Source organism: Schistosoma haematobium, chromosome 1, assembly GCF_000699445.3.
Source record: "Schistosoma haematobium chromosome 1, whole genome shotgun sequence".
Taxonomy (NCBI): domain Eukaryota; kingdom Metazoa; phylum Platyhelminthes; class Trematoda; order Strigeidida; family Schistosomatidae; genus Schistosoma; species Schistosoma haematobium.
This window is the reverse complement of record NC_067196.1, coordinates 85,387,395-85,411,161: the sequence shown is the minus strand read 5'-3', so window position 1 is coordinate 85,411,161 and position 23,767 is coordinate 85,387,395. Positions and strand designations below refer to the sequence as shown.

At 33.6% G+C, this 23,767-nt stretch overlaps 1 protein-coding gene across 1 annotated transcript in view; it reads left to right on the top strand.

Moving 5' to 3' along the window:
- MS3_00002334 (uncharacterized protein) overlaps positions 1 to 23,767 on the top strand; it is a 176,906-nt gene that overhangs the window by 104,275 nt on the left and 48,864 nt on the right. Inside the window, exons 8-12 of the mRNA XM_051209902.1 lie at positions 4,305 to 4,577; positions 10,305 to 10,415; positions 15,678 to 16,022; positions 18,530 to 18,706; positions 21,554 to 21,860. Of these exons, the coding sequence (XP_051075381.1) occupies positions 4,305 to 4,577; positions 10,305 to 10,415; positions 15,678 to 16,022; positions 18,530 to 18,706; positions 21,554 to 21,860 (1,213 nt within the window). The remainder of the gene's footprint in view (positions 1 to 4,304; positions 4,578 to 10,304; positions 10,416 to 15,677; positions 16,023 to 18,529; positions 18,707 to 21,553; positions 21,861 to 23,767) is intronic.

The following is a 23,767-nucleotide window of genomic DNA, read 5'->3' as shown; positions in this document are numbered from 1 at the left end:
TACGTTTCGTACAATCCCACTGTGCTTATCATTTTACTCACATATACACGATAAGAGTTATTTTAATATTCAACTATGGCTAACTAAATATGCATCTGAATCATAGCTACAAAAGGATATAGATTTCAATGGTGAGATAAATATCCACTCCTCTTTATCTCTAAAGATATACTCAGAATTTATCATAAGAATAGTCGAAGAATAATTTTTATAATGGTACATAAAAGTGGTCAAGGTTAAATATTTGGTCATATGGAAATCCGAATCTCCCTTGAGTATTAGAAATCATTTCACATTTTTTAATCAAACCTAATATGGTAATAGTGATTATGATTTATTTTTATCATCTATGATGTGAATAGTAGTTTTTTCTAACCCTTATTGTTTTTTTCATATTCACAGTCGTCCTGTTTGGTCATGTTGTTTAAAATAGACTTAGCATTGCATAATCACATTTAATTTAGTTCTTAATATAAGGAGTTTGTAAAAATTGTTGAAATTTACATTTCATATAAAGAAATAGCCACAGAAAGTCAGGAAGGACCAAAAACCTGTTTCACTCTGTATACGAATTCACTAAGGATAGGATTTAAGATCTAGTAAGATGACCAACACTTAAGCTTTGAACCAGTGAGCCGGCATCCAAAGGTTTACATTTCTAACTTTAACTAAATTGTTCCATTTTAGTAATGTGAGGTATTTAATTTTTACTTAGTTTTATTCATTTGAGTAGTGAAAGAGTGATTATAAGAATGTTTAAAGACCATATGGATTTCTCCTGTAGTATCGGTATACCATCTGAAGCAGTAGACCCATTCTATACATTATTTTATTAATTGTAATGATCCCACCTAATCATTTACTAATTACATCAAGAAACAAAACAGTTTCGTGAATGTTATATTTACTTACTCACGCTGTAATATCTGAACAATTAATTACTTACTATTATACTTTAAACGCTGTTATTCTATAATGAACATGTTAACACTTTATATACTTACCTACACCTGTAACCCCTTCCCCCATGAAAGAACGAATGCCAACCACCAATATTCTCCATTCAACTGTCTCATCGACTCTCCAGTTGTTTCCAGATGCTATTCATCCTTTTCATGTTTGCTTCCATTTTTCGACTCAGTGTGCCTTTCGGCATTCCACTTTTCTGTTTACTTTCAGGATTCCATGTTAGCGCTTGCCTTGTGATGCAGTATCATGATTTCCTTAATGTACATCCCATCCGTTTACATCGTCTTTTTGTGACTTCCTCTTCAATTGGAAGCTGGATAGTTCTCTCCCACAGTAGGCTGATGCTGTTGTTATTCGATCAACGGACACTAAGTACCTTAAGTAGACAATTATTTATAAATACTTCTACGATTTTAACGATGGTTGTAGTAGTTCTCGAAGTTTCAGCTCCGTACAGTAGAACTGTTTTGACGTTTGTATTGAAGATTTTGAATTTGATGCTGTCTTGCATACAGATGTTTTGAGTTGAAGATTTTTTTCAATTGTAGAAATGCTACTTTTACTTTTCCGATCCCTGCCTCCATGTCTGCATCAGATCCTCTCAGTTCATCGATGATGCTTCCCAGGCACGTGGAAAGTTCCACCTATTCCAGAGCTTATCCATCAAGTGTGATTGGGTTGGTGTTCTGTGTGTTGTATTTGAGGACCTTGCTTTTTCCCTTGTGCATGTTGAGGTCCACTGATGCAGAGGTTTCTGCCGTACTAATGTATATGAGATAAAAGGGCCAGGTCATCTGTGAAGTTCAAGTCGTCTAGTTGCATGAAAGCTGTCATTCATGTTCCATGCTTCCCATCAAATATGGAGGTCTTCATAATCCACCAAAGCAAATAGAAAAGAGGAGAGTAAGAAACCTTGTCTGACAAACGGAACAACTGAAATGTTGGCGAAATGAGAAGAAACGTAAGAAATAACACCAGCTGAAATTGAAATTTAAGGATGAAAAATACAATATAGAAGAAAATGAATGTGATCATAGATTGAGAGGTTTTAAATCACACGAAGCCCAAGATAACTTAGAACATGTAACCGCACTACTGACACTTGCATTAAACCAAGTTACTCAATGTTTGTAAGCATAGATTACGACGATTTGACTAAGTCTGATCGTGAGAACTTGGTCTTTCGTTAGAACTCAAAAGAGCAGTCGAGGACTTCGATTAAACATCTTGATCTTCCTACTTCCAACAATTTAATAATCTAAAAAACACCAATTCATAATTTCTAAATTGTTATATTCACAGAAAGAGATTAATAATTGATAATTTACTTCGTTACTTCAATCAGTTTGATGTTAATTATCTGATTACGTTAATACGTATCTTTTATTGTTTTTTAAACCCAAGTACATTCATCGAAGCCGATTTAAGCAATTTAACTGAAGACATAATAATGACCAAAAATGTTGTTAACTAAACCTTTGGGTTGAATAAAAACAAAGACAATTCATTGTTTAGTAAATAGCTGTCTAAATGAATAACTCCTATAGTTTTTGTGATAATAACTACCAACTGCCTTGAATAATACTGATACCATACTGTTATTTCACGTTCAAATCAAAACAAAAAAAAATAGCTCTATCAACATCACTAACCGAAAACAAGGGAACCAATCTTCAGATAACTAGTTGTATTGCTTATAAAGCTTATGACTTTAGGCAATATCGAAGCAGTCCGCATAGAATGCACATATGTCAACAAGAGACTGATCAATCTCAATTGTAAACATCCATGGGATGATAAATGCAAACTAGTTTTCACAATTGATTGATCACTGGGTGGTGATCAATGTCATGCTTGTCTAGTTTTATTTGTTTTTAAAGTACAATTTAATATTAAAATAACATTTATATTTTTCGGTTAACTCATTTCAAATATTTTGGTTGATTAAATCGATATACTTTTCTCTTTTTTATTACTATTTCGGAACAAAAAATCAGAAATGATAGATAATGGGTAGCAGTGAAATCTAAGATGCGCGTTTCGTCCTATTTAAGACTCATCAGTTGAATGTAACTGCATCTCAGAGTTAATGTTCATTCACTTCAAACGCCATCGCATTTTCCACTTACCTACTGAGTCCTGATAGCCACTTGCTTGTACAATGAGGTGAAGTTTAAATTCACTTGGTTTTGTTTACTTGAATATTCCCATTGATGTTCGTGACTACAATTGATCAGTCTCTAATTGGCATATGTGCATACTGTACGGATTGCCTTGATATTACCTTACTTCACAAGCATTCTAAACAAAGATGAATAGTGTCTAGCTGTGAAATCCAGGACGCGCGTTTCGTCCAATTTGAGACTTGTTATCTGAATGTACCTGCATCTCAGAGTTAATGTTCACTCTGACACTCCAACCTAGTACCGTTCACTTCAAATGCCATTGCGTTGTCCATTTAGCTACTGTACCCTGATATCAACTTCTTTAAGTAATGAGAAGTTAAGTTTAAATTCACTTAGTATTATTTACTTGAAACTTCCCATTGTTCTTTACGACTACAATTGATCAGTCTCTTATTAGCATACTATACATTAAATGAACAACTTCAATTGATATCTATTTTCAGAAGGGGTTTGTGGAGATTTTTTAGAAATTTTCACAGATTGAAATCATGAGTCAGTTGAAGCTAGACCACCATTGAAAACCTGGAAGCACTGGACAGCCATTACCAGTGGAGTACAACCAGGTCTGTTGTGAGATATCAGCTCACTGAAGACAATGGTATATGGTGGCGCAACTTCGTGGATTGGTTGAAGTTAGACATTAACACCGTCGGATGCCGGCTCAGTGGTCTGATGGTTAAGTGCTCGCACGCGAAGCCAGTAGGTCCTAGGTTCGAGCCCCGCGTGGTGCGGGATCGTGGATGCACACTGCTGAGGAGTCCCATACTAGGACGAAACGGCTGTCCAGTGCTTCCAGGTTTTCAATGGTGGTCTAGCTTCAACTGACTCATGATTTCAATCTGCGATATCTATTTATCATCATAAAATTTCCAAAAAAACAAACAAAAATTTTTTCAATGGTTAAGATCATGAGTCAGTTGAAGCTAGACCACCATGGAAAACCTGGAAGCGCTGGACGACCGTTTCGTCCTATTGTGGGACTCCTCAGCAGTGCGCATCCATGACCTCACCCCCTGCGAATTTCGAACTCAGGACCTACAGGTTTCGCGAGTGAGCACTTAACCACTAGACCACTGAGCCAGCAATCGATATTTTTGTCATTTAATTTTCTTTTTTTTCTTTTTTCTTTTTCCTTTCAAATTTTCATAGAACCAAATGAAAAAATTTGGACCCATTTAAAATTTTCATCAGATGATCCTGATTTATCTTATTTATATAATACAAATAATGAAATCAATTCAAATACTTTAACTATTCACAATAATAATAATAATAATAATACATTGAATACAATTAAAGAAATCAACATTAATGAAAATACAAATTTAACATTATTTTGTATATTTGAAAGTGCCCCAGTTGTTTCAACACGTTGGTATTATGATGGATTTATGGAAAATATTGAAATTAATCAAAAATTTGGTAAATCTATTGATTGTAATTACGTTTTTTTGTTTTTTTTTTATGTATGGTGTAGTTACTGATGCCTGTTACTCCTCGTGAAGGAGAATAGACCTCTCACCAGCATTCTCCATCCAACCCTGTCCTGGACAATCCTTTCCAGCTCCTTACAGTTGTTATTCATCCTTTTCATATCTGATTCTATATCCCGATGTAATGTGTTATATGACATACCTCTTTCCCCCTTCCCTTCAGAATCGCAAGTTAGGGCTTGCCTCGTGATGCAGTTCGATAATCTGTGTAATGTATGTCCTATCCATTTCCATCGTCGTTTTCTAATTTCCTATTCATCTGGAAACTGTTTTGTTCTTTCCCAGAGAAGGCTGTTGCTGATGGTATCTGGTCAACGGATACTGAGTATCATTCGTAGGCAACTATTTATAAATACTTGTACATTCTTGATGATGACTGTAGTAGTTTTCTAAGTTTTAGCTCCGTACAGTAGAACTGACTTGAGGTTCGTATTGAGGATTCTGACTTTGATATGGACTGAAAGTTGTTTTGAGTTCCATATGATGGGATCATTTTAAGAACAATGAATTCCATTGGTTGTAATTTATTACACAAATCAGCCACCAAATACCTTGGTACGGCTGAGAGTGGGGAGAATCAACTCTCCATCTCGAAATGCTATCACATGGGCACGTGCATATAACCACTGTCAAGGAAGTCATACCCACTGCCTTTCTTGTGGCAGGGGTGTTGGTTGCGAAATTGAGAGGACAGAAAGCCAATATCCGGCGCTTCAACCGGGTTGGTGGATATAGAGTATTAACTTAAATGAGTTGGAAATCCCTGATTCCAATCCAATTGTGCACATGGGCTCCAGAATGTATCATCCATAATTAAATTTAATTTATTCGAAGAGCTCACTATAATTGACTGTCTTAATTTCTAGTTAGTTGGAACCAATTACGCTTGTATATTTGATACAACATAGAAACTGATAATCTAAATAATTTTTGAGTCAGTTAGTGCCACAGGAGAAGAATTCACTATTCAGCGATGATATACTAAATTTGTCACGATAATCATTTTTATTGTGACCTTCTACACCACAGTATTATCGTGGACCTTGTAATTTACATGTATTTCCACTAATCACATTGTAAATCATAGTAAATACTGTAATGTTTACTCATATAATTATTTTTTCTCTATTCATATAAGCTTACATGAGAAGTTCTATCTTCTTTCCTTACTCTTATAATACATGTCAGTAGCTAAACGATTTCCAATGATAAACACATTTTATCAATCATCTTATAATGAACTTTATACTCCATGATCACTATTATTTTAATATTTACACCTCAATTAATCCAATGCGACCAAACCGATGTTATAATGATTGCTTTATGAGATTACTGAACTGGATTGTATATCACATTAAAAATGGATTTATGTTACAAAAGTGGGATTAAAAGCTGAATTGTAAGATATCTAAAAGTAGCAGAACGAAAATTACTACTCAGTTTTTAGTCCCCTTCACTTAAAAGTACAAACATTTGAGTATAGAAAGTTTAGTCAACTCATATTCTCAGTGTTAATACTTCAGAATGATATTTAGAGAAATTATAAATCTCAAAACATTACTTTTTTATTATGAAATAGTTATCGACAATAGAAAAAAAATATATTTATGAATTGTATAGTTCGTGGAGGCCCCCATTATTTAGTTTTGTCCTCATTTAGATCGAACGATGTCGTCGAAAGGGTTCTCCACTTTAGTGGCCCGAGATCTGACTCCAAGGCGAATGTAATAATGATTGTTGTTGAAATATATATCGCCTATCCTCGTATATATTTATCGACTTAAATCGCGTCAGTCAATAACGGAATTGAATAAGTCGAATAACGAGAATGGACTTGTGAATACATATATTTTGTATATAAAGCGAATGGAATAGAACGAAGCAAAACGACGCAGAGTGGAGATGGCTGGTAAGCCAACTCCCATTTAATCAAGCGTTAATCAATAATTATAGTTACACAAAAGTAAGTTACAGATATGTGATGAGTAATGGGATAAGAAATGTACACACACCTACGCGCTCATATAAAAACAGTCAAGAATTGATAAGCGAGTAATCAACAAGGTCAGAATGTGACTCAAGTAAAATGAAGAGAATGGGCTGTCCGAAATCTAGAATAAGGTATATGGGCTTAACATAATAACCGACACTACAAGTTCTAGCACTTCTATGGAACAAAACGGTTGTCAGCACTCAAATAGATAATTACCGTGATATATCGTAAATTGAATGAAATTTCATGACTGAAAACTAACCCAGTAGTTAAAATGATTGAATTTTCTTCATGAGACCTCAAGGTCCTGAATTCAATTACTGATTTAATAGCTCATTTACATCACTATAGAGTCATGTACTAAGAAGAAATATCTACCTCAAGTTTTCTAATCTTCAATGATACTTTACATGAGATCAATATATGATGAATATGACCTAAATTTCTGTTAAAAAGTGCAATAAAATGAGCATGATGTTCTAGAAGTATAATCAAACTGACAATGAGACGTTAGGTCATTTAAAACTTAAACGAAACATAAATGAAAGCCGATTAGATATCAGTCTCTAGCAAAATAAACTTTTTTTTCACTAAACTCTTTCTTGCATTTATTACATTAATGAGTTTTAATTCAACTATCTTCCATATTAGATGTCTTATTTTATCAAACAAGCTCTATTCATTTTATTCCTATCAATGTTTACTCATTATGTAATCACTTGTTTCTAGCCCTTCGAACTGTTGTCAAAATCAATATTATAGAATGTTCTTTCACATAAGGTATATATTTACAATATTCAATCTATTCAATTTATTTACATCCTTGTCATACTATACGAATATGTCTTCAATATAACTTCCGACTAAACACTTTCATGGAAATAATTTAAACCCATTATGTAATTATGATTTCAAATATCACAGTGTTGAGGACGTTAGATCCTCAGAACTCACTTGGAAAAGGTCGTAATTTTGTAATTTTATTCTGAAATCTTGAATTTTATGTTTTTAAGCCAATAGACGCTTAGTTGACCTATAGCTTACATTTTCCACTCAGAAATCTTTGACTGTCATTGGTTGACGGATTTTTTTCGTATACTATTTTGTGGCTCTCCCATGGACGTTTTTATCATTGTATAAATAAGCTTGATTTCTGTGCTTAGTGACCTCGTATTTTATGGGTGCTTGTAGAATACATTCTCTAAGCCTCATCAAGACTTCTTGACCTAGCTAACAGGGCTGGGGACAACTGATTAGAATAGCCTATCATGTCACTGTATCTATGACCTTTGTTCCGTTTATCAAGTAAGGTGAACTCGTAATAGCATTCAAACATATCACACAGGTTGTAATCAGCTGATAAGAACCAAACGAAATAAAATGAATTCATATTACTGTACTAGAATATTTGTTCTTTCTCTTTACAAAATGATTAAAGAGAACTATGTATATGAAAGATGCTAGATTCTCATTTTTCAACAAATCGCTTCATTTCTCTATGTACACTTGTCAATGAACTCGACGATATTCTTGATAAGATAGTATTCATAAATTGTTCACTTAAATATCCAGTAAAATATACATAACAACAGCCAATAAATTATATCAAGTTATTTAGACAAATGAAAATAAACATTACAGTATATATGCAAGAGTTACGTCATTGTAAATAGACATTGGCATGATTGAAATATTTACACGAAAAAAAAACTAAATAGACTTAGAGTTGTATATCTACCATAATTTAATTACATTCCATTATAGTGTTATTGATGTCATTAATGAAAAAAAGAGAAAATTATTTTCAACAGTTGAGATCATGAGTCAATTGAAGCTAGACCACCATGGAAAACCTGGAAGCACTGGACAGCCGTTTCGTCTTAGTATGGGACTCCTCAGCAGTGCGCATCCACGACCTCGTCCCCTGTGAGGTTCGAACACGGGACCTATCAGTCTCACGCCAGGCGCTTAACCAACTAGACCACTGAGCCAGCATCCAACAATGTTAATGTCTAACTTCAGAATTATTTCCAAACAAAAAAATAGGATATTAGATTCCGAGCAATATACTGAAAAGTAGTTAAATTATTGATTTGTATAGGCAGTTTTTTTTGTATTATGAATAAAATGTCGATAGATTATATCATTTATAGGTTGAAATCGGTTGTATTACTATTCAGAATCAAAGAGCATAAAATATGTGTTTACTCTTACCATGATATTCTTCAGTGGTGTAAATCTACAGCACTCTTATGGATCGATCACAACACCTTCGGGCTAAGGGATGGAGGGTAGGGAACCTGAAATCTGCATATTACTGATTTAGAATCAAGCTATCCAATTGTTTTGCTTCGTACGAATATTAATATTAAAAGACTATAATTCAAACCTATTTATGATAGTTGTCTCACTACCGATATATTTAAACTCCACCAGTCACTACTACAAATAAGAACCTAAGGAATGATTCTGGCAGTAAGATACTTGTGGATTGTCGTTTGGGTTAGGTGCGAAACTAGAAAACAACAAAAGTTGAAATGGGTAAATTGGGTAATTATGAACTCATCAGTAGTGTATAGCGGTGACTTCATTTTACTTGATCTAGAGCCATCAGGTTTCTTAATGAAGATATATCTTGGTCAACGGAATGTAGTTAATGTCTGTTCATGAAGAAATCTACTCGTAAACACCTGTTGAACGTTTAAGTCAGAATAGTTATAACTTGAAAAAGTTTTTTTATATTCTCATAATTGTCAGATAAACAACCATGATCAATTCAAAGTTTTATTCTTCTGATCCTTCCAAAATCTGATTACGTCCTCATTAACAAAGTTCATTGCATATACGCGTTCATATGTGACTACGAAAATGTGATCGGTATAAAGCGAACACTTAAAATTAATAGTTTGCAGTAGACAATCGACAAGAAAATGCAAATGGATGATAGCCGTGGAACACCGTGAATCTACTGAAATCAACTTATTTATCATTTAATTTCATATGAGTCATAATTGATAGGAATTTTTGATTTACAATATGCAAAAACGTAAGGTATTGCATAGCCCAATGAATTTGATGATATGGTCATCACATTTTACTGCTGAAGCAGGTGAGAAATGTAAAAATAACTACCCGTTCCTCAACTTATGGTAGATGGAAAAATACATGGGTTGTCTGAATGAAGATTCATCTTAGCGTAGTCAAGATTCAGCATCAGTTTACGAAGTGAATGATTTTTATACTGAGCCATATGGAGAGATGAGAATTTTAAGTTCCGGATGTATCAGCTCGTTTTTTTTCTTTACCTCTGTTTGATAATATTAAATGAAATAGCCTAACAACTATCTCATTCAAGTTTTTTTAATCCTTTTTCAGCACTTTCAGCCTTGTATTGTATGTAATTTGTACGTTGATTTCTCTATTTTGTCAAACTCTATTCACCATAGTTAATTTTTAACTACCAATGTAACTAGTAAACTTTGTAGTTCTTTACTTCCCTTTCTTACTTTGCTGATGCAAACTTATATAACTTCAGTTGTGTATAACTTTTGCAGCGTTCTAAATAGGATATAACGCCTGATTGAGTACAATATAATTACTGTCCGTTACATTTTCAGAAAACTATACAAACCATTTCCGTCTTTTTTAATCTTATTTTAGGTGTATTAATCATTAAATACGCTAGACTGGAAAATCAAGGTATTTACACTTGTTCAGTGGATAATTCTCATTCGAAGCTTATTGGAAAATCTTTTCGTATTATAGTAAAAAGTAAGTCAACATTCAATCTTTCCACGTAATCTCTACTATTTACTTACTTTAAGCTTATATGATTTGATAACTGATGCTGTAATAAAATTTAATCTTCCAGTAAATTTATTTACATTTGAATACGGAAAATGTCCAAATGATTTTGTATTGAAATAGCAAAAAAGTGAGGACGACTAAACTGAACTCAACCAAAAATTACAGCGTTACTTGGTAAAATAGAAAAACCATATAGTAAATCGTTAATTTGCAAAATAACAATGTATTATATCAAGTTGGACTGTTCCGGTTGCAATCAACAATCCATTGTCTCACATTTCATTGTTCATGCGTTTTCTTACAAACTGCATTGTGTTCTCGCTCTTTCTTTCTTGATCTTCTCCCATATTCTGCTGCCAGACATAACGTTTTGTGACTCGCGTCATATACTACTTACATCAATATAAGTAGCACGCAACACAATTTCACCGAATATCTATATGTAGTAGAGAATAATTATCATATGATCATCATATCTTGAAAAACACAGTATGGTGTAATAATATATACGATAATTATTAAACAACGAATGATTGTATCGGTCAATTCTTTCTTTGAAAACTGCGTAGATATTATAAAACTGACAAATGTTTCCGTAGGAAATGCTGTTATCGCATAACTTTAGCAACGTTTTAGTTCCCCTCTTGTTATAAGTTATATGTATATAAAGTATAAATCTTTAGTACGAACGTCAAAACAGTTCTACTGTACGGAGCTGAAACTTCGAGAGCTACTACAACCATCGTTAAAATCGTACAAGTATTTATAAACAATTGTCTGTTTAAGGTACTCAGTGTCAGTTGGACGAATACTATCAACAACAGCGTACTGTGGGCGAGAACTAACCAGTTTCGATTTGTAGAGGAAGTCACACAAAGACGATGTAAACGGGTGGGATATACATCATGGGAATCATGAAACTGCATCACGAAAAGTAACAAAAGTTTAATTTTATACCTATTGAGATGCTATAAATAGATTATTAATAATAATAATAATAATATTATTAAAAACTTACGCAATATTTACTTTATTTCAAATGATCAACTAAAACGGTGCTAATGATACTTATCTCTTAAAGGTTACCATCATAAATCCAACCAACTTAAATAAATCATAACATTCTGTTAACTTCATATTTGAACAATTAATAAACAAATATCACTATGCTGAATGATGAGGAGAGTATACTAAGAGATGCTTTATTCAGTTGATATTCATTGACGAAAGTAATAATAATATTAATCTGTAGTGATATACAAAGTTTAGGAGTAGTTGTATTCATTGATTTCTATTGGACATTTAATTACATTTCAGTTGAATAATGGATGGGGCAAATGAACATCATTTTTGAAAATTCATTCAAACTTGTATAATCACTACAAGTGATGATTATAAGATTGTCCACCACGAAATCTGACATCACCGTGATTGATGGAGCTTATCCGTGTTGGGTAGAGACAGGTATCTAACTGAATACAATAGGAGATGATTGCGCGATTTCATGAATTATTTGAAGTTAGACATTTATGCCGTTGAATGCCAACTCAGTGGTTTAGATGTTAAGGGTTTGTGTGCCTGACCGAAAACCATGGTTTCGAATCCCGCGAACAAGACCGTGGATGCTTACTGCTGAGGAGTCCCACAACAGGACAAAGTAGCCGTCTAGTGCTTCTAGGTTTCCAATAGTGGTCTGACATCAATCGATTTATGACCTGAATTAGTGATAATTATCATTCATGGTAACTAAAATTAAAATGTAATCTAATTATTCAATTTGTAACTATTTTAAGTGAATAAAGTTAATTGAACTGAAAGATCTAATGAATAGTAAAGATAATCATTTGTCATGATTACACTACAAAATACATGGTTACTAAAGACATTTGTTGATAAATCTCATTGCTATTACTGATTTCAAATAATAACTTATAGGATAACGTATGACACTATGTATAATGTTTTGATTCATTTAGACCACCAACAATATAAATAGAGGAAATGTATCGAAAATTGTAGTTCCCACATTTAATGAACATTATACTATCTAAAGTGATAACAAAAATGTAATTAAATAATACATTTAAAAAAATTAGATTATTTATAAATAAATCTTTTGAATCTAGTTTTGTTTGACACATACTGTAGTGTGGCTTACTTATATCCACATAAGTAGTACATAACGGTGGTCAGGCATAGAATGTATTTCAGTAGAAGATAAATGAGGAAAGAACTGGAACGGAACGAAATTGGTATGAAACTGCATGAACAATGAAATCTGAGACAATAGATTGATGTTTGCAACAGGAACAGTCAAGTTTGATATGATGAACTGACATTTCGCAAATTAACGATTTACTATATGGTTCTCAGATTTTATTAAGATGCTCTGTAATTGAATGTCAAATACATTAGATTGTCCCCACTGGTGTTTTGTTCACTATAATACCTACACACATACAAACAAATATACACTGAATATGAAGATCTATTTGAAATCATTTCCCATCATTTAAAATAATAGTGTGCAATTAAAATCTGAATGGTTTTAATTTAGCTTAGCTAGTTTGAACTAGATGATCTAGTCTTCGCAGATGATTTGGCTCTTCTATCTCACACACAGTAATAAATGCAGAAGAAGAGGACTGGTGTAGCAAAAGCCTCAGCAGTAGTAGGTCTAAACATACACAAACGGTAAAGCAAGATTCTCCGATACAACACAGCATACACCAATCAAATCACACTTCACGAAGAAGTTTGGAGGATGCGAAAACCTTAACATATCTGGAGGGCAACATTGATTAGCACGGTGGATCTGATGCAGATGTGAAGGCGCGAATCGGTAAAGCAAGAGCAGTATATCTACAATCAAAGAATATCTGTCAACCAACAGCAAAAGTCAAAATTTTCAATACAAATGTCAAGACAGTTCTGCTACATGGGGCAGAAACGTGGAGAACTATAAAAGCTATCACCCAGAAGATACAAGTGTTTATTAACAGCTGTCTACGCAACCTACTTCGGATCCGATAGCTGGACACTATTAGCAACAACCTACTGTGGGAGAGAGCAAACCAGATCCCAGTGGAAGAAGAAATCAGGAAGAAGCGCTGGAAGTCGATAGGTCACAAATTGAGGAAAACACTCAACTGCGTCACAAGGTAAGCTCTCACGCGGAATCCCCAAGGCCAAAGGAGAAGAAAAAGACGAATAAACATATTACGCCGAGAAACGGAGACAGACATGAGAAAAATGAACAACAATTGGATAGAAGTGGAAAGGAAGTCCAAGGGCGGTGTGTATTGGAGAATGCTGTTCGGCGGCCTATGCTCCATTGGGAGTAACAGGTGCAAGTAATTAGGTCCAAACTAGCCATAAAATCAGGTTGTAAAAAGCGACGTGACCTACAGTATTTCAAATAGTAGAAGCAGTTACTATGTGGATTAGAACTGACCGAAGTCTTCTGTTCCAAAATGACAAATCCCACTTCTTTTCTAATCTAGGATGACTTTGAGATCACATAGGTTACAATTTCCTTAAACGTCAGATTACAAAATTCGGTTAATGTACACATGTCATTATTTTTTGATACGATTCAAGTGTAGTTATCGGTTTATTTTATGCTTACGCAATATACATTATTCTGTGTTTATAAATATCATTTCATGCGTTATGTAATTTTTTGTTCGGCATTAGATGACTTCATGAACTATACATACATATATTGTATTATTGGTTTGAATCTTCCCATTAATGCTTAGGACTGCAATTGATAAGTCCCTTAATGGCATACATGCATCCCGTGCAGACTCAGTAGCTAAGTGGATAATGAGATGGTATTTGAAACAAACGCCTGTTACTCCTCGTGAAGAAGCATAGGCCGTTTATATAAATTAGTTTCACATAAATTAAATGGTGTATTTTCAAATTATGTTTGTTCATTTATACTATAACATTTTAAAATGTCATCACAGTTTTGGTTCCCATACACTAGTTACAATAAATATTCTAGGTTTTTAACAAATGTTTAACTGGTTGAACATTTTCATCAGAGATTCAAAGGTGTTATTCAGTTAAAAGCTAAAATTATAAACAAAGATGAATACTGGCTAACAGTGGAATCAGGAAGGCGCGTTTCGTCCTATTTGAGACTCGTCAGCTGGATGTACCTGCATCTCAGAATTGATGTCTACTACAAGACTCGAACGCAGTGCTGTACGAAACACGCGTCTTGAATTCCACTGTAAGCCACTATTCATGTTTACTTAGAATGCTTAGGAATTAAGATAATATGCACAGTATGCACATATGCCACTAGGATACTGATCAATTACAGTCGTAAACAACAATGGGAAGATACAAGCAAAACAACATTAGGTGAATTTAATCAGTAACACTGTTCAATAGTTTACCATGTAATTTACTAGCAATAATAAAATTTATCTGTTCACTGATTGAAAGGTCATTTTTAATGTTTTCTCTCTCCGTAAATGAACAAGAATCTCAAAAAAAATATTACTCCAGGGATGAATACGTCTGTTTTATTATTCATTTTTATTAAAATGTAAGTATTATTTTAATGTTGGAGAAGATTTATAGCTCAGGTGGATGATTTTGATGGAGTTCTGTTCTGTGAGCTCGATCACTTGATCGTAGAGCTTTCATCGTACTTCTGAACGACATAACCAGCACAAACTTCTACCTCAGGGAACAAACTTACTTACTTACGCCTGTTACTCCTCGTGAAGGAGCATAGGCCGCCCATCAGTACTCTCCATCCAACCCTGTCCTGAACAATCCTTTCCAGCTCTTTCCACTTGTTATTCATCCTTTTCATATCTGCTTCTATTTCCCGACGTAATGTGTTTTTGACATTCCTATTTTCGACTTCCCTTCAAGATTCCAAGTTAGCATTGCCTCGTGATGCAGTTTGATAATTTGTGTATGTCCTATCCATTTCAATCGTCGTTTTCTAATTTCCTGTTCATCTGGAAGCTGGTTTGTTCTCTCCCACATTAGGCTGTTACTGATGATATCCGGCCAATGGATGTTGAGTATCTTGCGTAGACAACTATTTATAAATAGTTGTACATTCTTGATGGTGGTTGTAGTAGTTCTGCACATTTCAGCTCCGTACAATAGAACTGTCAGAGAACAAAACTCCATTAGAATTATTTCAATGTATCATTACTATAATTGCTATTATTATTATTGCTTTATTTTAAGGGTCACCAATAACCATTTCATTAAATCCAAAAGTGATTATTACTGAAAGTGGAAAACAAGTTACTTTAAATTGTAATAATAATAATAATAATAATAATAATAATAATAATACATTACAAAACAGTAATATAATGAATAAGTATAAAATACCATTTCCAATGTTACCAACACTTGATGAATGGAATAAATGGGATTTTAATAAACGTGTTAATAATTCAAAATATCATATGGAAAAACGATATAACAACAAGAAATTAAACTATTCACCATATATTAATCAATGGATTCATAATGGTCAGTTTATTACAATGAATGAGATTAAAAATAATAATTATCATTTTGAAGGTAAGTTATTCTTTGACGAATTTTCAAGCATAATGACTAAAGATTCTCGTTATATATAATCCTGATATATATTCTTGAATTAACTATAATCACATAACAGCTTCAATTTCAATAAGGTGAATGATATTTCTCACATATTCATTTCTATCAGATGGGTTTTGTGGATATTATAATAATTTCAATGGTTAAGATCATGAGTCAGTTGAAGCTAAACCACCATGGAAAACCCGTATGCACTGGACGACCGTTGAAGTTAGACATTAACACTGTTGGATGCAGGCTCAATGGTCTAGTAGTTGAGTGTTCGCGCGCGAAACCAGTAGGCCCTGGGTTCGAATCTCGCAGGGGGGGAGGTCGTGGATGCGCACTGCTGAGGAGTCACACAATGGGACGAAACGGCCGTCCAGTGCTTCGAGGTTTTCCATGGTGGTCTAGCTTCAACTGACTCATGATCTTAACCATTGATATTCATTTCTGTTGACGATTAACTAAAATAAGAAATTTAGTTGTTATACAAATGGTTTATTGATTAAGGTCTTAAGAGAATCAACTAACACTGAAGTTTATAACACTGAAGTTACAAATCAATTATCTAATCCAATTAGAATTCAATTATTATTGTAAATGAGATATGAGATTATTTACGACTTGATGATAAACTATTACATAACATTGTAAGTTATATTCATAATAAAATTTAACAGATATTAGTCAACGAAAGTGATATATATTTTCATTCCGAAGAACTAGCAATAGATGTTCTGTCATAGATTAAAATTTAGGCCATTTTAAGAAGTGAAATATAGTTCTATTTGATATATTAATCTAAAGTGATATAGTTTATTAACTTTTCCAGTGATGTAGACGAAAGAAAAAACTGAGATGATGGAGAAGATTTGTAGCTCAAGTGGATGATTTTGATGGAGTTTTGTTCTCTGAGGTGAATATTGGAAAATTATGAACAAACATAGGAAGAAACAAACAGAAGATACAGTCAAAACGAAGAAGTAAACAATGACGGGTTTAAGGTCAACAACAATCAATCAACATCGAGGTCTACAAGACAAGCTGTTAACCACATATGGAGAAATCCGAACACTTCACTTCTACCTGATGGTTATGCTGATGATGTCCTTCAGAAGAACGATGAAAGCTCCATGACCAAATCATCCAGCTCAGAGAACAAAACTCTATCAAAAAGAACAAATTTCAATTAATCTTTAGTCAACTATATATATATCCAGTTAATGTTTAAGAAATAAATGTATCCGCATGTTTATGTGTTTAAATAAAATAAATAATGCCGTAAAGTGACCATAATCATGTGCTCATTTATGACTTACTTCAAAAAGTGGTTCCTGAACCTCTAATAAAAAAGGTCTGACCAATTGAGTATAGCCATGTAAGGTGTAAGGCACTTACTTTACAGTGACATTAGGAGAAAGGTGCACTATAATGTGAATTGACTAAAGGTAAAAACCCGATACCGATTAATGCCAGATTAGTGGTCTAAAGCTTAGGATCTCGCTTTGAATTTAGAAGGTTCTAATTTCGACTTCTGATTGGACCATTAATGGTTAATACTAAGGAGTTTCATACTAAGACGAAACAGCTACTAATCGATTCCTAATTTACAGTAGTTGCCTAGCAAAATCAACCCATCGTTCAATCAATAAATATCAGGGATCTCTACAGACCCTCTATGATGTTAAAAAATTTCTGTTTGTGAATTCATCTAATTAAAAGGTGCTTATCGATTATTGAAAAGATGTAGAATCCTTCGCATACCCGGGAAGTATCATCGATGGACAAAGAGGTTCAGATGCAGACGTAAAGGCGAGGATCTGCAAAGCAATGACCGTATTCCTACAATTGAAGAACATATGCAACTCAAAACAATTGTCAACCAGTATCAAAGTCAGAATCCTCAATACAAACGTCAAGATAGTCAGTTCTAGTGTACGGAGCTGAAATGTGCAGAACTACTACAACCACCATCAAGAATGTACAATTATTTATAAATAGTTGTCTACACATGATACTCACTATCCGTTAGCCGGATATCATCAGTAACAGCCTAATGTGGGAGAGAACAAACCAGCTTCCAGATGAATAGGAAATTAGAAAACGACGATTGAAATGGATAGGACATACATTACACAAATTATCAAACTGCATCACGAGGCAATGCTAACTTGGAATTATGAAGGGTAGCGAAAAATCGGAATGCCAAGGAACACATTACATCGGTCAAAAGAAGCAGATATGAAAAAGATGAATAAGAAGTGGAAAGGACTGTAAAGGATTTCCCAGTATAGGGTTTAATGGAGAGTACTGTTGAGCGGCCTATGCTTCTCCACAAGGAGTAACAGGCGTAAGTAAGTAAGCAATAGATTAGTATACATATTGTCATAACAATAGACCTATTTTTCTCAATTTATTGATAATCTTTACAGTTTTTGGCGGGTTATTTATATTCTTATTATTATAATTCTTTTTGTGATTAGATGGATTATTGAAAATATTAAAAATTGCAAAATCAGATACTGGTATCTATCAGTATATGAAAAGTACTCAGTATACCAATAGTATTGATGCTAATTCTAATGAAAATGAATATGATAGAGAATCCGTCAACTGTAAATTCTATATTCAACTAAACGATGAAAAGTTTGTTCATAACGGTAATGATTAGCCAATTTTAATGTTCATTCGTTTTTCTTTTGCGGATATATTTATACTACTTATACACTTTTATATGTATATACATATACTACTCAACATGTTATATCATGTTAAGTAGCATATATTGTACGAAACAATATTATAACAGTTGTTTTATATCTTTCTCCCTCTCTCTCTCTCTCTCTATATATATATATATATATATATATATATATATATATATACAGTTTCAATGTTCACATATTGTATCCTTTCCCCATATTACAGTTTATCAATTAATGAAGATGCCTTCATTATCTACTAATGACAAGATCATAGTCAATGAAATCAATCTGCGTTAAGTAATTAGCAAAAATAGGCTAAGTGTAGCATTTAAAGTTTCATTGTTGCCAATGCGTTACTTTTTATTCCAAAAATATCTTCAACTGTGATAGATTACGAAATCAAGATTAATTTATTTAAGATGAAAAAATGAATGATATTCCTAAATTGTTAACGATTTGTGAACGATTGCCATCTCATCTCAATTGAATAACTGTTGCGTGTTTTAAGCCCGGCGATTTATTTGCCAATCCAAATACGACTTATTCAATCTTAGTACTGTGCCAAACCAATGATGTCCGACCGGTTTGAGCAGCCTAGCCTCCTTATTGGTCCTATGTTCGCCTAGCCCATTCAGTTCAGTTCAGAATGCCAATAATAGCTCCCACAATTCGAATCATTTATTTCAAACATACCTGGCTAATATATCAGCCAAACAGACCTCATCACACCACAAAATAGGAAATAACATATTTACAAGATCAAGCCAAATAGAAGCTATGAGCTTGGATCAATTGAAGCTAGACCAGTATGGAAAACCATGGTGGACGTTAATATCGTTAGATGCCAGTTCAGTGGCTTAAAGCTTAAGCGTTTGCGCGCGAGACTAATAGGTTCTGGGTTTGGACCTCGCGAGGCGGGATCGTGGATGAGCACCGCTGAGGAGTACGATACTAGGACGAGACGACAGTCCAGTGCTTCCAGGTTTACCATGGTGGTTTAGCTTCAATTGGCTCATAAATTCAACTATTGAATAGCTACCATCTCCACAAAACCCCTATCTGATTCTAATTCATCTTAAATGTCAATCGTACATAAAAAACATTGATACGTTTTAGTATAGAAATAAGATCCATTAGGAACTCTCGTAGCTCCCTAATTATCCAAGTGAGCATTCTATAAATGTTTAAACATCAAACTAATTACGTCAGTTTATAGTTTGAAAATTGTAGGCTACTCTTCAAAAATACACTAGTGAACTTAAGTAAATCGACTTAACTATTCATCCATTAGAAATGATATGATAATGATTATTCGACTAACGAATAGTTGTGAATTATTCTGTAAACCTATTTATAAACGATGCTTACTAACATTATATATAAACGAATCCTAACCAAATTTTTGAATGAGTCCTATAAATATTCTTTATCAAGTCCTTAGAGGCCCAGAAATGCTTGAAAACATTTTATTCAATCAACATTGAATAGAATAGTTACAGAAACATCTAAAATATACAGAATAACGTGTCACAGTTTTAACTGGATATTTATGTATAGGGCTACCATATTAGTATGGTTGCAGAAATATCTAGATTTCCAAGGTTAGGTGTAGTACTATAAACACCTACTTTTTTTTCTGTACATGAACTAAACCTAGAGTAAAGCTTTTATTTGCATATCACTCTTTCTCTTTAGTGTTCCATTTGACATGTAGAAGTAGTTGTGGATATCAGAATCGGCTACAAAGACAGTTTAAGCGTATCGGTAGCAAGATTTCTAAAACATTCTTTCAATAGTAAACATTCTTAAGGGATCAATAAAAGTATTTACCTTACAATTTATTAAAAACTGAAATATGAATACTAATTTAATCGATTTAGTACTATTCTGGCGGTAAAATACAGTCTAAAAATTCTCTACTTTTCTATTTGTCAGGAAATTAATTTGGTCTGAAAATAAGGAACACGTTATAAACAAAAACACATACTGATTTAACTGATTACAGATCTTTTGTTGAATAATTTATCAGTAGTCTCATTTGACTCTCATTACTACTTATAAAAAGGAAATAGTAAGTAGTTGAAGAAATAGCAGTGAAATGTAATGAATTCACTATATTCTAGGAATATTATCAATCCTATTTTACCGAAACTGTAAATATATCGTGAAATTGTACATCACATCCATCATAACAAGTGATTAAGTGCTCGCGCACTAGACTAATAGATCTGTGTTCGAATCACACGAGGCGGGATGGTTGATGCGCACTGCTGGGGACGAAACGGTCGTCCAATGCTTCCAGGTTTTCCATGATGGTCTATCTTCAATTGACTCATGATCTCAGCAATTGAAATAACTTTAATACCCACAAAAGCACTTCTGATATGAATGATAAGGATTCGTATAAATTATGTACGATATAGATGTTTCACAGTTGATTGATCACTGGGTGGCGATCAGTGTCATGCGTGTCTAGTCCTTATTAGTGCAGATCGAATGCTATTGATCATGTTGCAATGTGGCTGCCAGTCTAGGTGACTCGACGCTGCGTGCACTATATATTGAGATTAGATCGTGGTTGGAGGTAGTCGACAGGAAACCCTGGACCCGGGTTTCGAGCTACTTGGCACTCGTCGACAAGATGTACCTGTAATCTTGAAGGAACTGGTGCTCCCTGGCGGATTCGATCTCTATAGGAAACCCAGGGTTTCCTGTCGACTACTTCCAACCACCATCTAATCTCATATAGATGTTTCAATATACAATATTTAACGTATTATTATCCATTCATATTTATTTTAGAAACTGATGAACAAATCCAAACAATTTATGAGCATACCGCTGAAGGTTTAACTGGTCATTTGAATTGTAATCTATCATCATTACTTTTAATTGAAAGTTCTCAAAATATTAATCAATTAAATAATCAATATCAATGGTCAATTTTATGGTATCGTAGTGTCACATCAAATGAACCACTTAATATTGAATCAGTTAATAAAGCATCTGGTGGAATTAAATATATTATTAGTAATGTGAATGAATATACACAAATACTTAGTATTGTTAATCCTAGAAAAATTTCTGATGATGGTCAATATATTTGTAGGTAAGTGATCGAATAATTTAATATTTTTACCGTTATTTTATGGGTTGAGATCGATTTGAATGTGCTATATCATGAAAGAAATGCATTTCATATTAATATATAGGCGATAAAACGAATAGATATCCATTTAATAAGTGGGTTTGTCTATTGATTATAGATATAATTAATAGCATATCAAACTATTGATAGTTACAGCTAATCAATGGAAACTTTAGACATGCTTTGAGTTCTGAGTATCCTAAATTTCTACTAATCATGGGTCTACGAGTCCACTTTTAGTGGGGCCCATAATTTTGTCCTTATTTAGATCGGACGATGTTGTCGAAAGGAATCTTCACTTTAGTGGGTCGAGATCTGACTCCAATTAGATCGTATGAATGTCATGTCATCGCCTATCATCGTATATAATTATCAAATTAAATCACGTTAGTCAATAACGGAATTGAATAAGTCGAATAACGAGAATGGACACGTATTTTTGTATGTAAAGCAAATGGAATAGAACGAAGCAAAACGACGCAGAGTGGAGATGGCTGGTAAGCCAACTCCCATTTAATCAAGCGTTAATCAATAATTATAGTTACACAAAAGTAAGTTACAGATATGTGATGAGTAATGGGATAAGAAATGTACACACACCTACGCGCTCATATAAAAACAGTCAAGAATTGATAAGCGAGTAATCAACAAGGTCAGAATGTGACTCAAGTAAAATGAATCAAATGGCCTGCTGAAACCTAGAATAAGGTACATGGGCTTAAAATAATAACCCACGCTACACACTGTTTGACAAGAAACAATTATTCACTGTTTTCTGGTCTATGAAGTTCGTCTAACTAAAATCATCACATGAAGTGAAGTAATTTCATGTTAAACAACAAACAATTCTTTGTAGATATATGTAACCCAACTCAAGGTCTATAGATCTGTTATAATATAGCAACTTCATTAAAACACATCCTTTGTTCTTAAATGATTGATTACTATATGATTATTGATGAATCAATATGATATTCTATATCAGAAATAATAAATATACAAATACAAATTCATATTTATATCAGAAGGGGTATTGTGGAGATTGTAGTAATGTCAATAGTTGAGATTCTATCTATATATGGAATACACTTACTAATTGAGTCATCCATATATACATATATCATATGTATACTTAACAATAATGAAATGGTCTAATAATTTTGACTAAGTTAATCGAGTTTAAACAAAAAAAATTACCGGTTGACAGATTTTCAAATAAACTAAGTTTGTAATCATTGAAAATCATAGTAATAATTCATGAATGTATAGCAATCAAATAAGACAGAGTTAACATAAAACACTGTTAAACTTCTAAACTGAAACATTTAATAATAGAGCATTATTCAATCATCCTATTGAGAATCAAAATATATTAACTGTCAAATGTTCATAGGCTAATGTGGATATTCAGTTGAATACTAAACAATTTTATTAATAATTTACTAGTTGAATTCATGAGTCAATTAAAGCTACATCCCTATGGAAAACCTGGAAGTACTGGACGGCCGTTTCGTCCTAGTATGAGACTCTTCGGAGGTGTGCATCCACGAATTCACCTCGTGGGATTCGAACCCAAGACCTATCAGTCTCGCGCGCGAGCGCTTAATCAAGAGGTATACCTTGGAGTTCTAGTGAGAAGCTGTGACAAGTGGGATTCAACTGGGTCTGTTGTGAGATAATAACTCACTGATGACAATGGTGGACGGTGTCGCAATTTCATGGATTGGTTGAAGTTAGACATTGACACCGTTCAATGCCGACTCACTGGTCTAGAGGTTAGGTGTTCGTGAGCAGAACCGATATGTCCTGGCAAGGTGGGATCGTGGATGAGCATTGCTGGGGAATCCCACAGTAGGACGAAACGACTG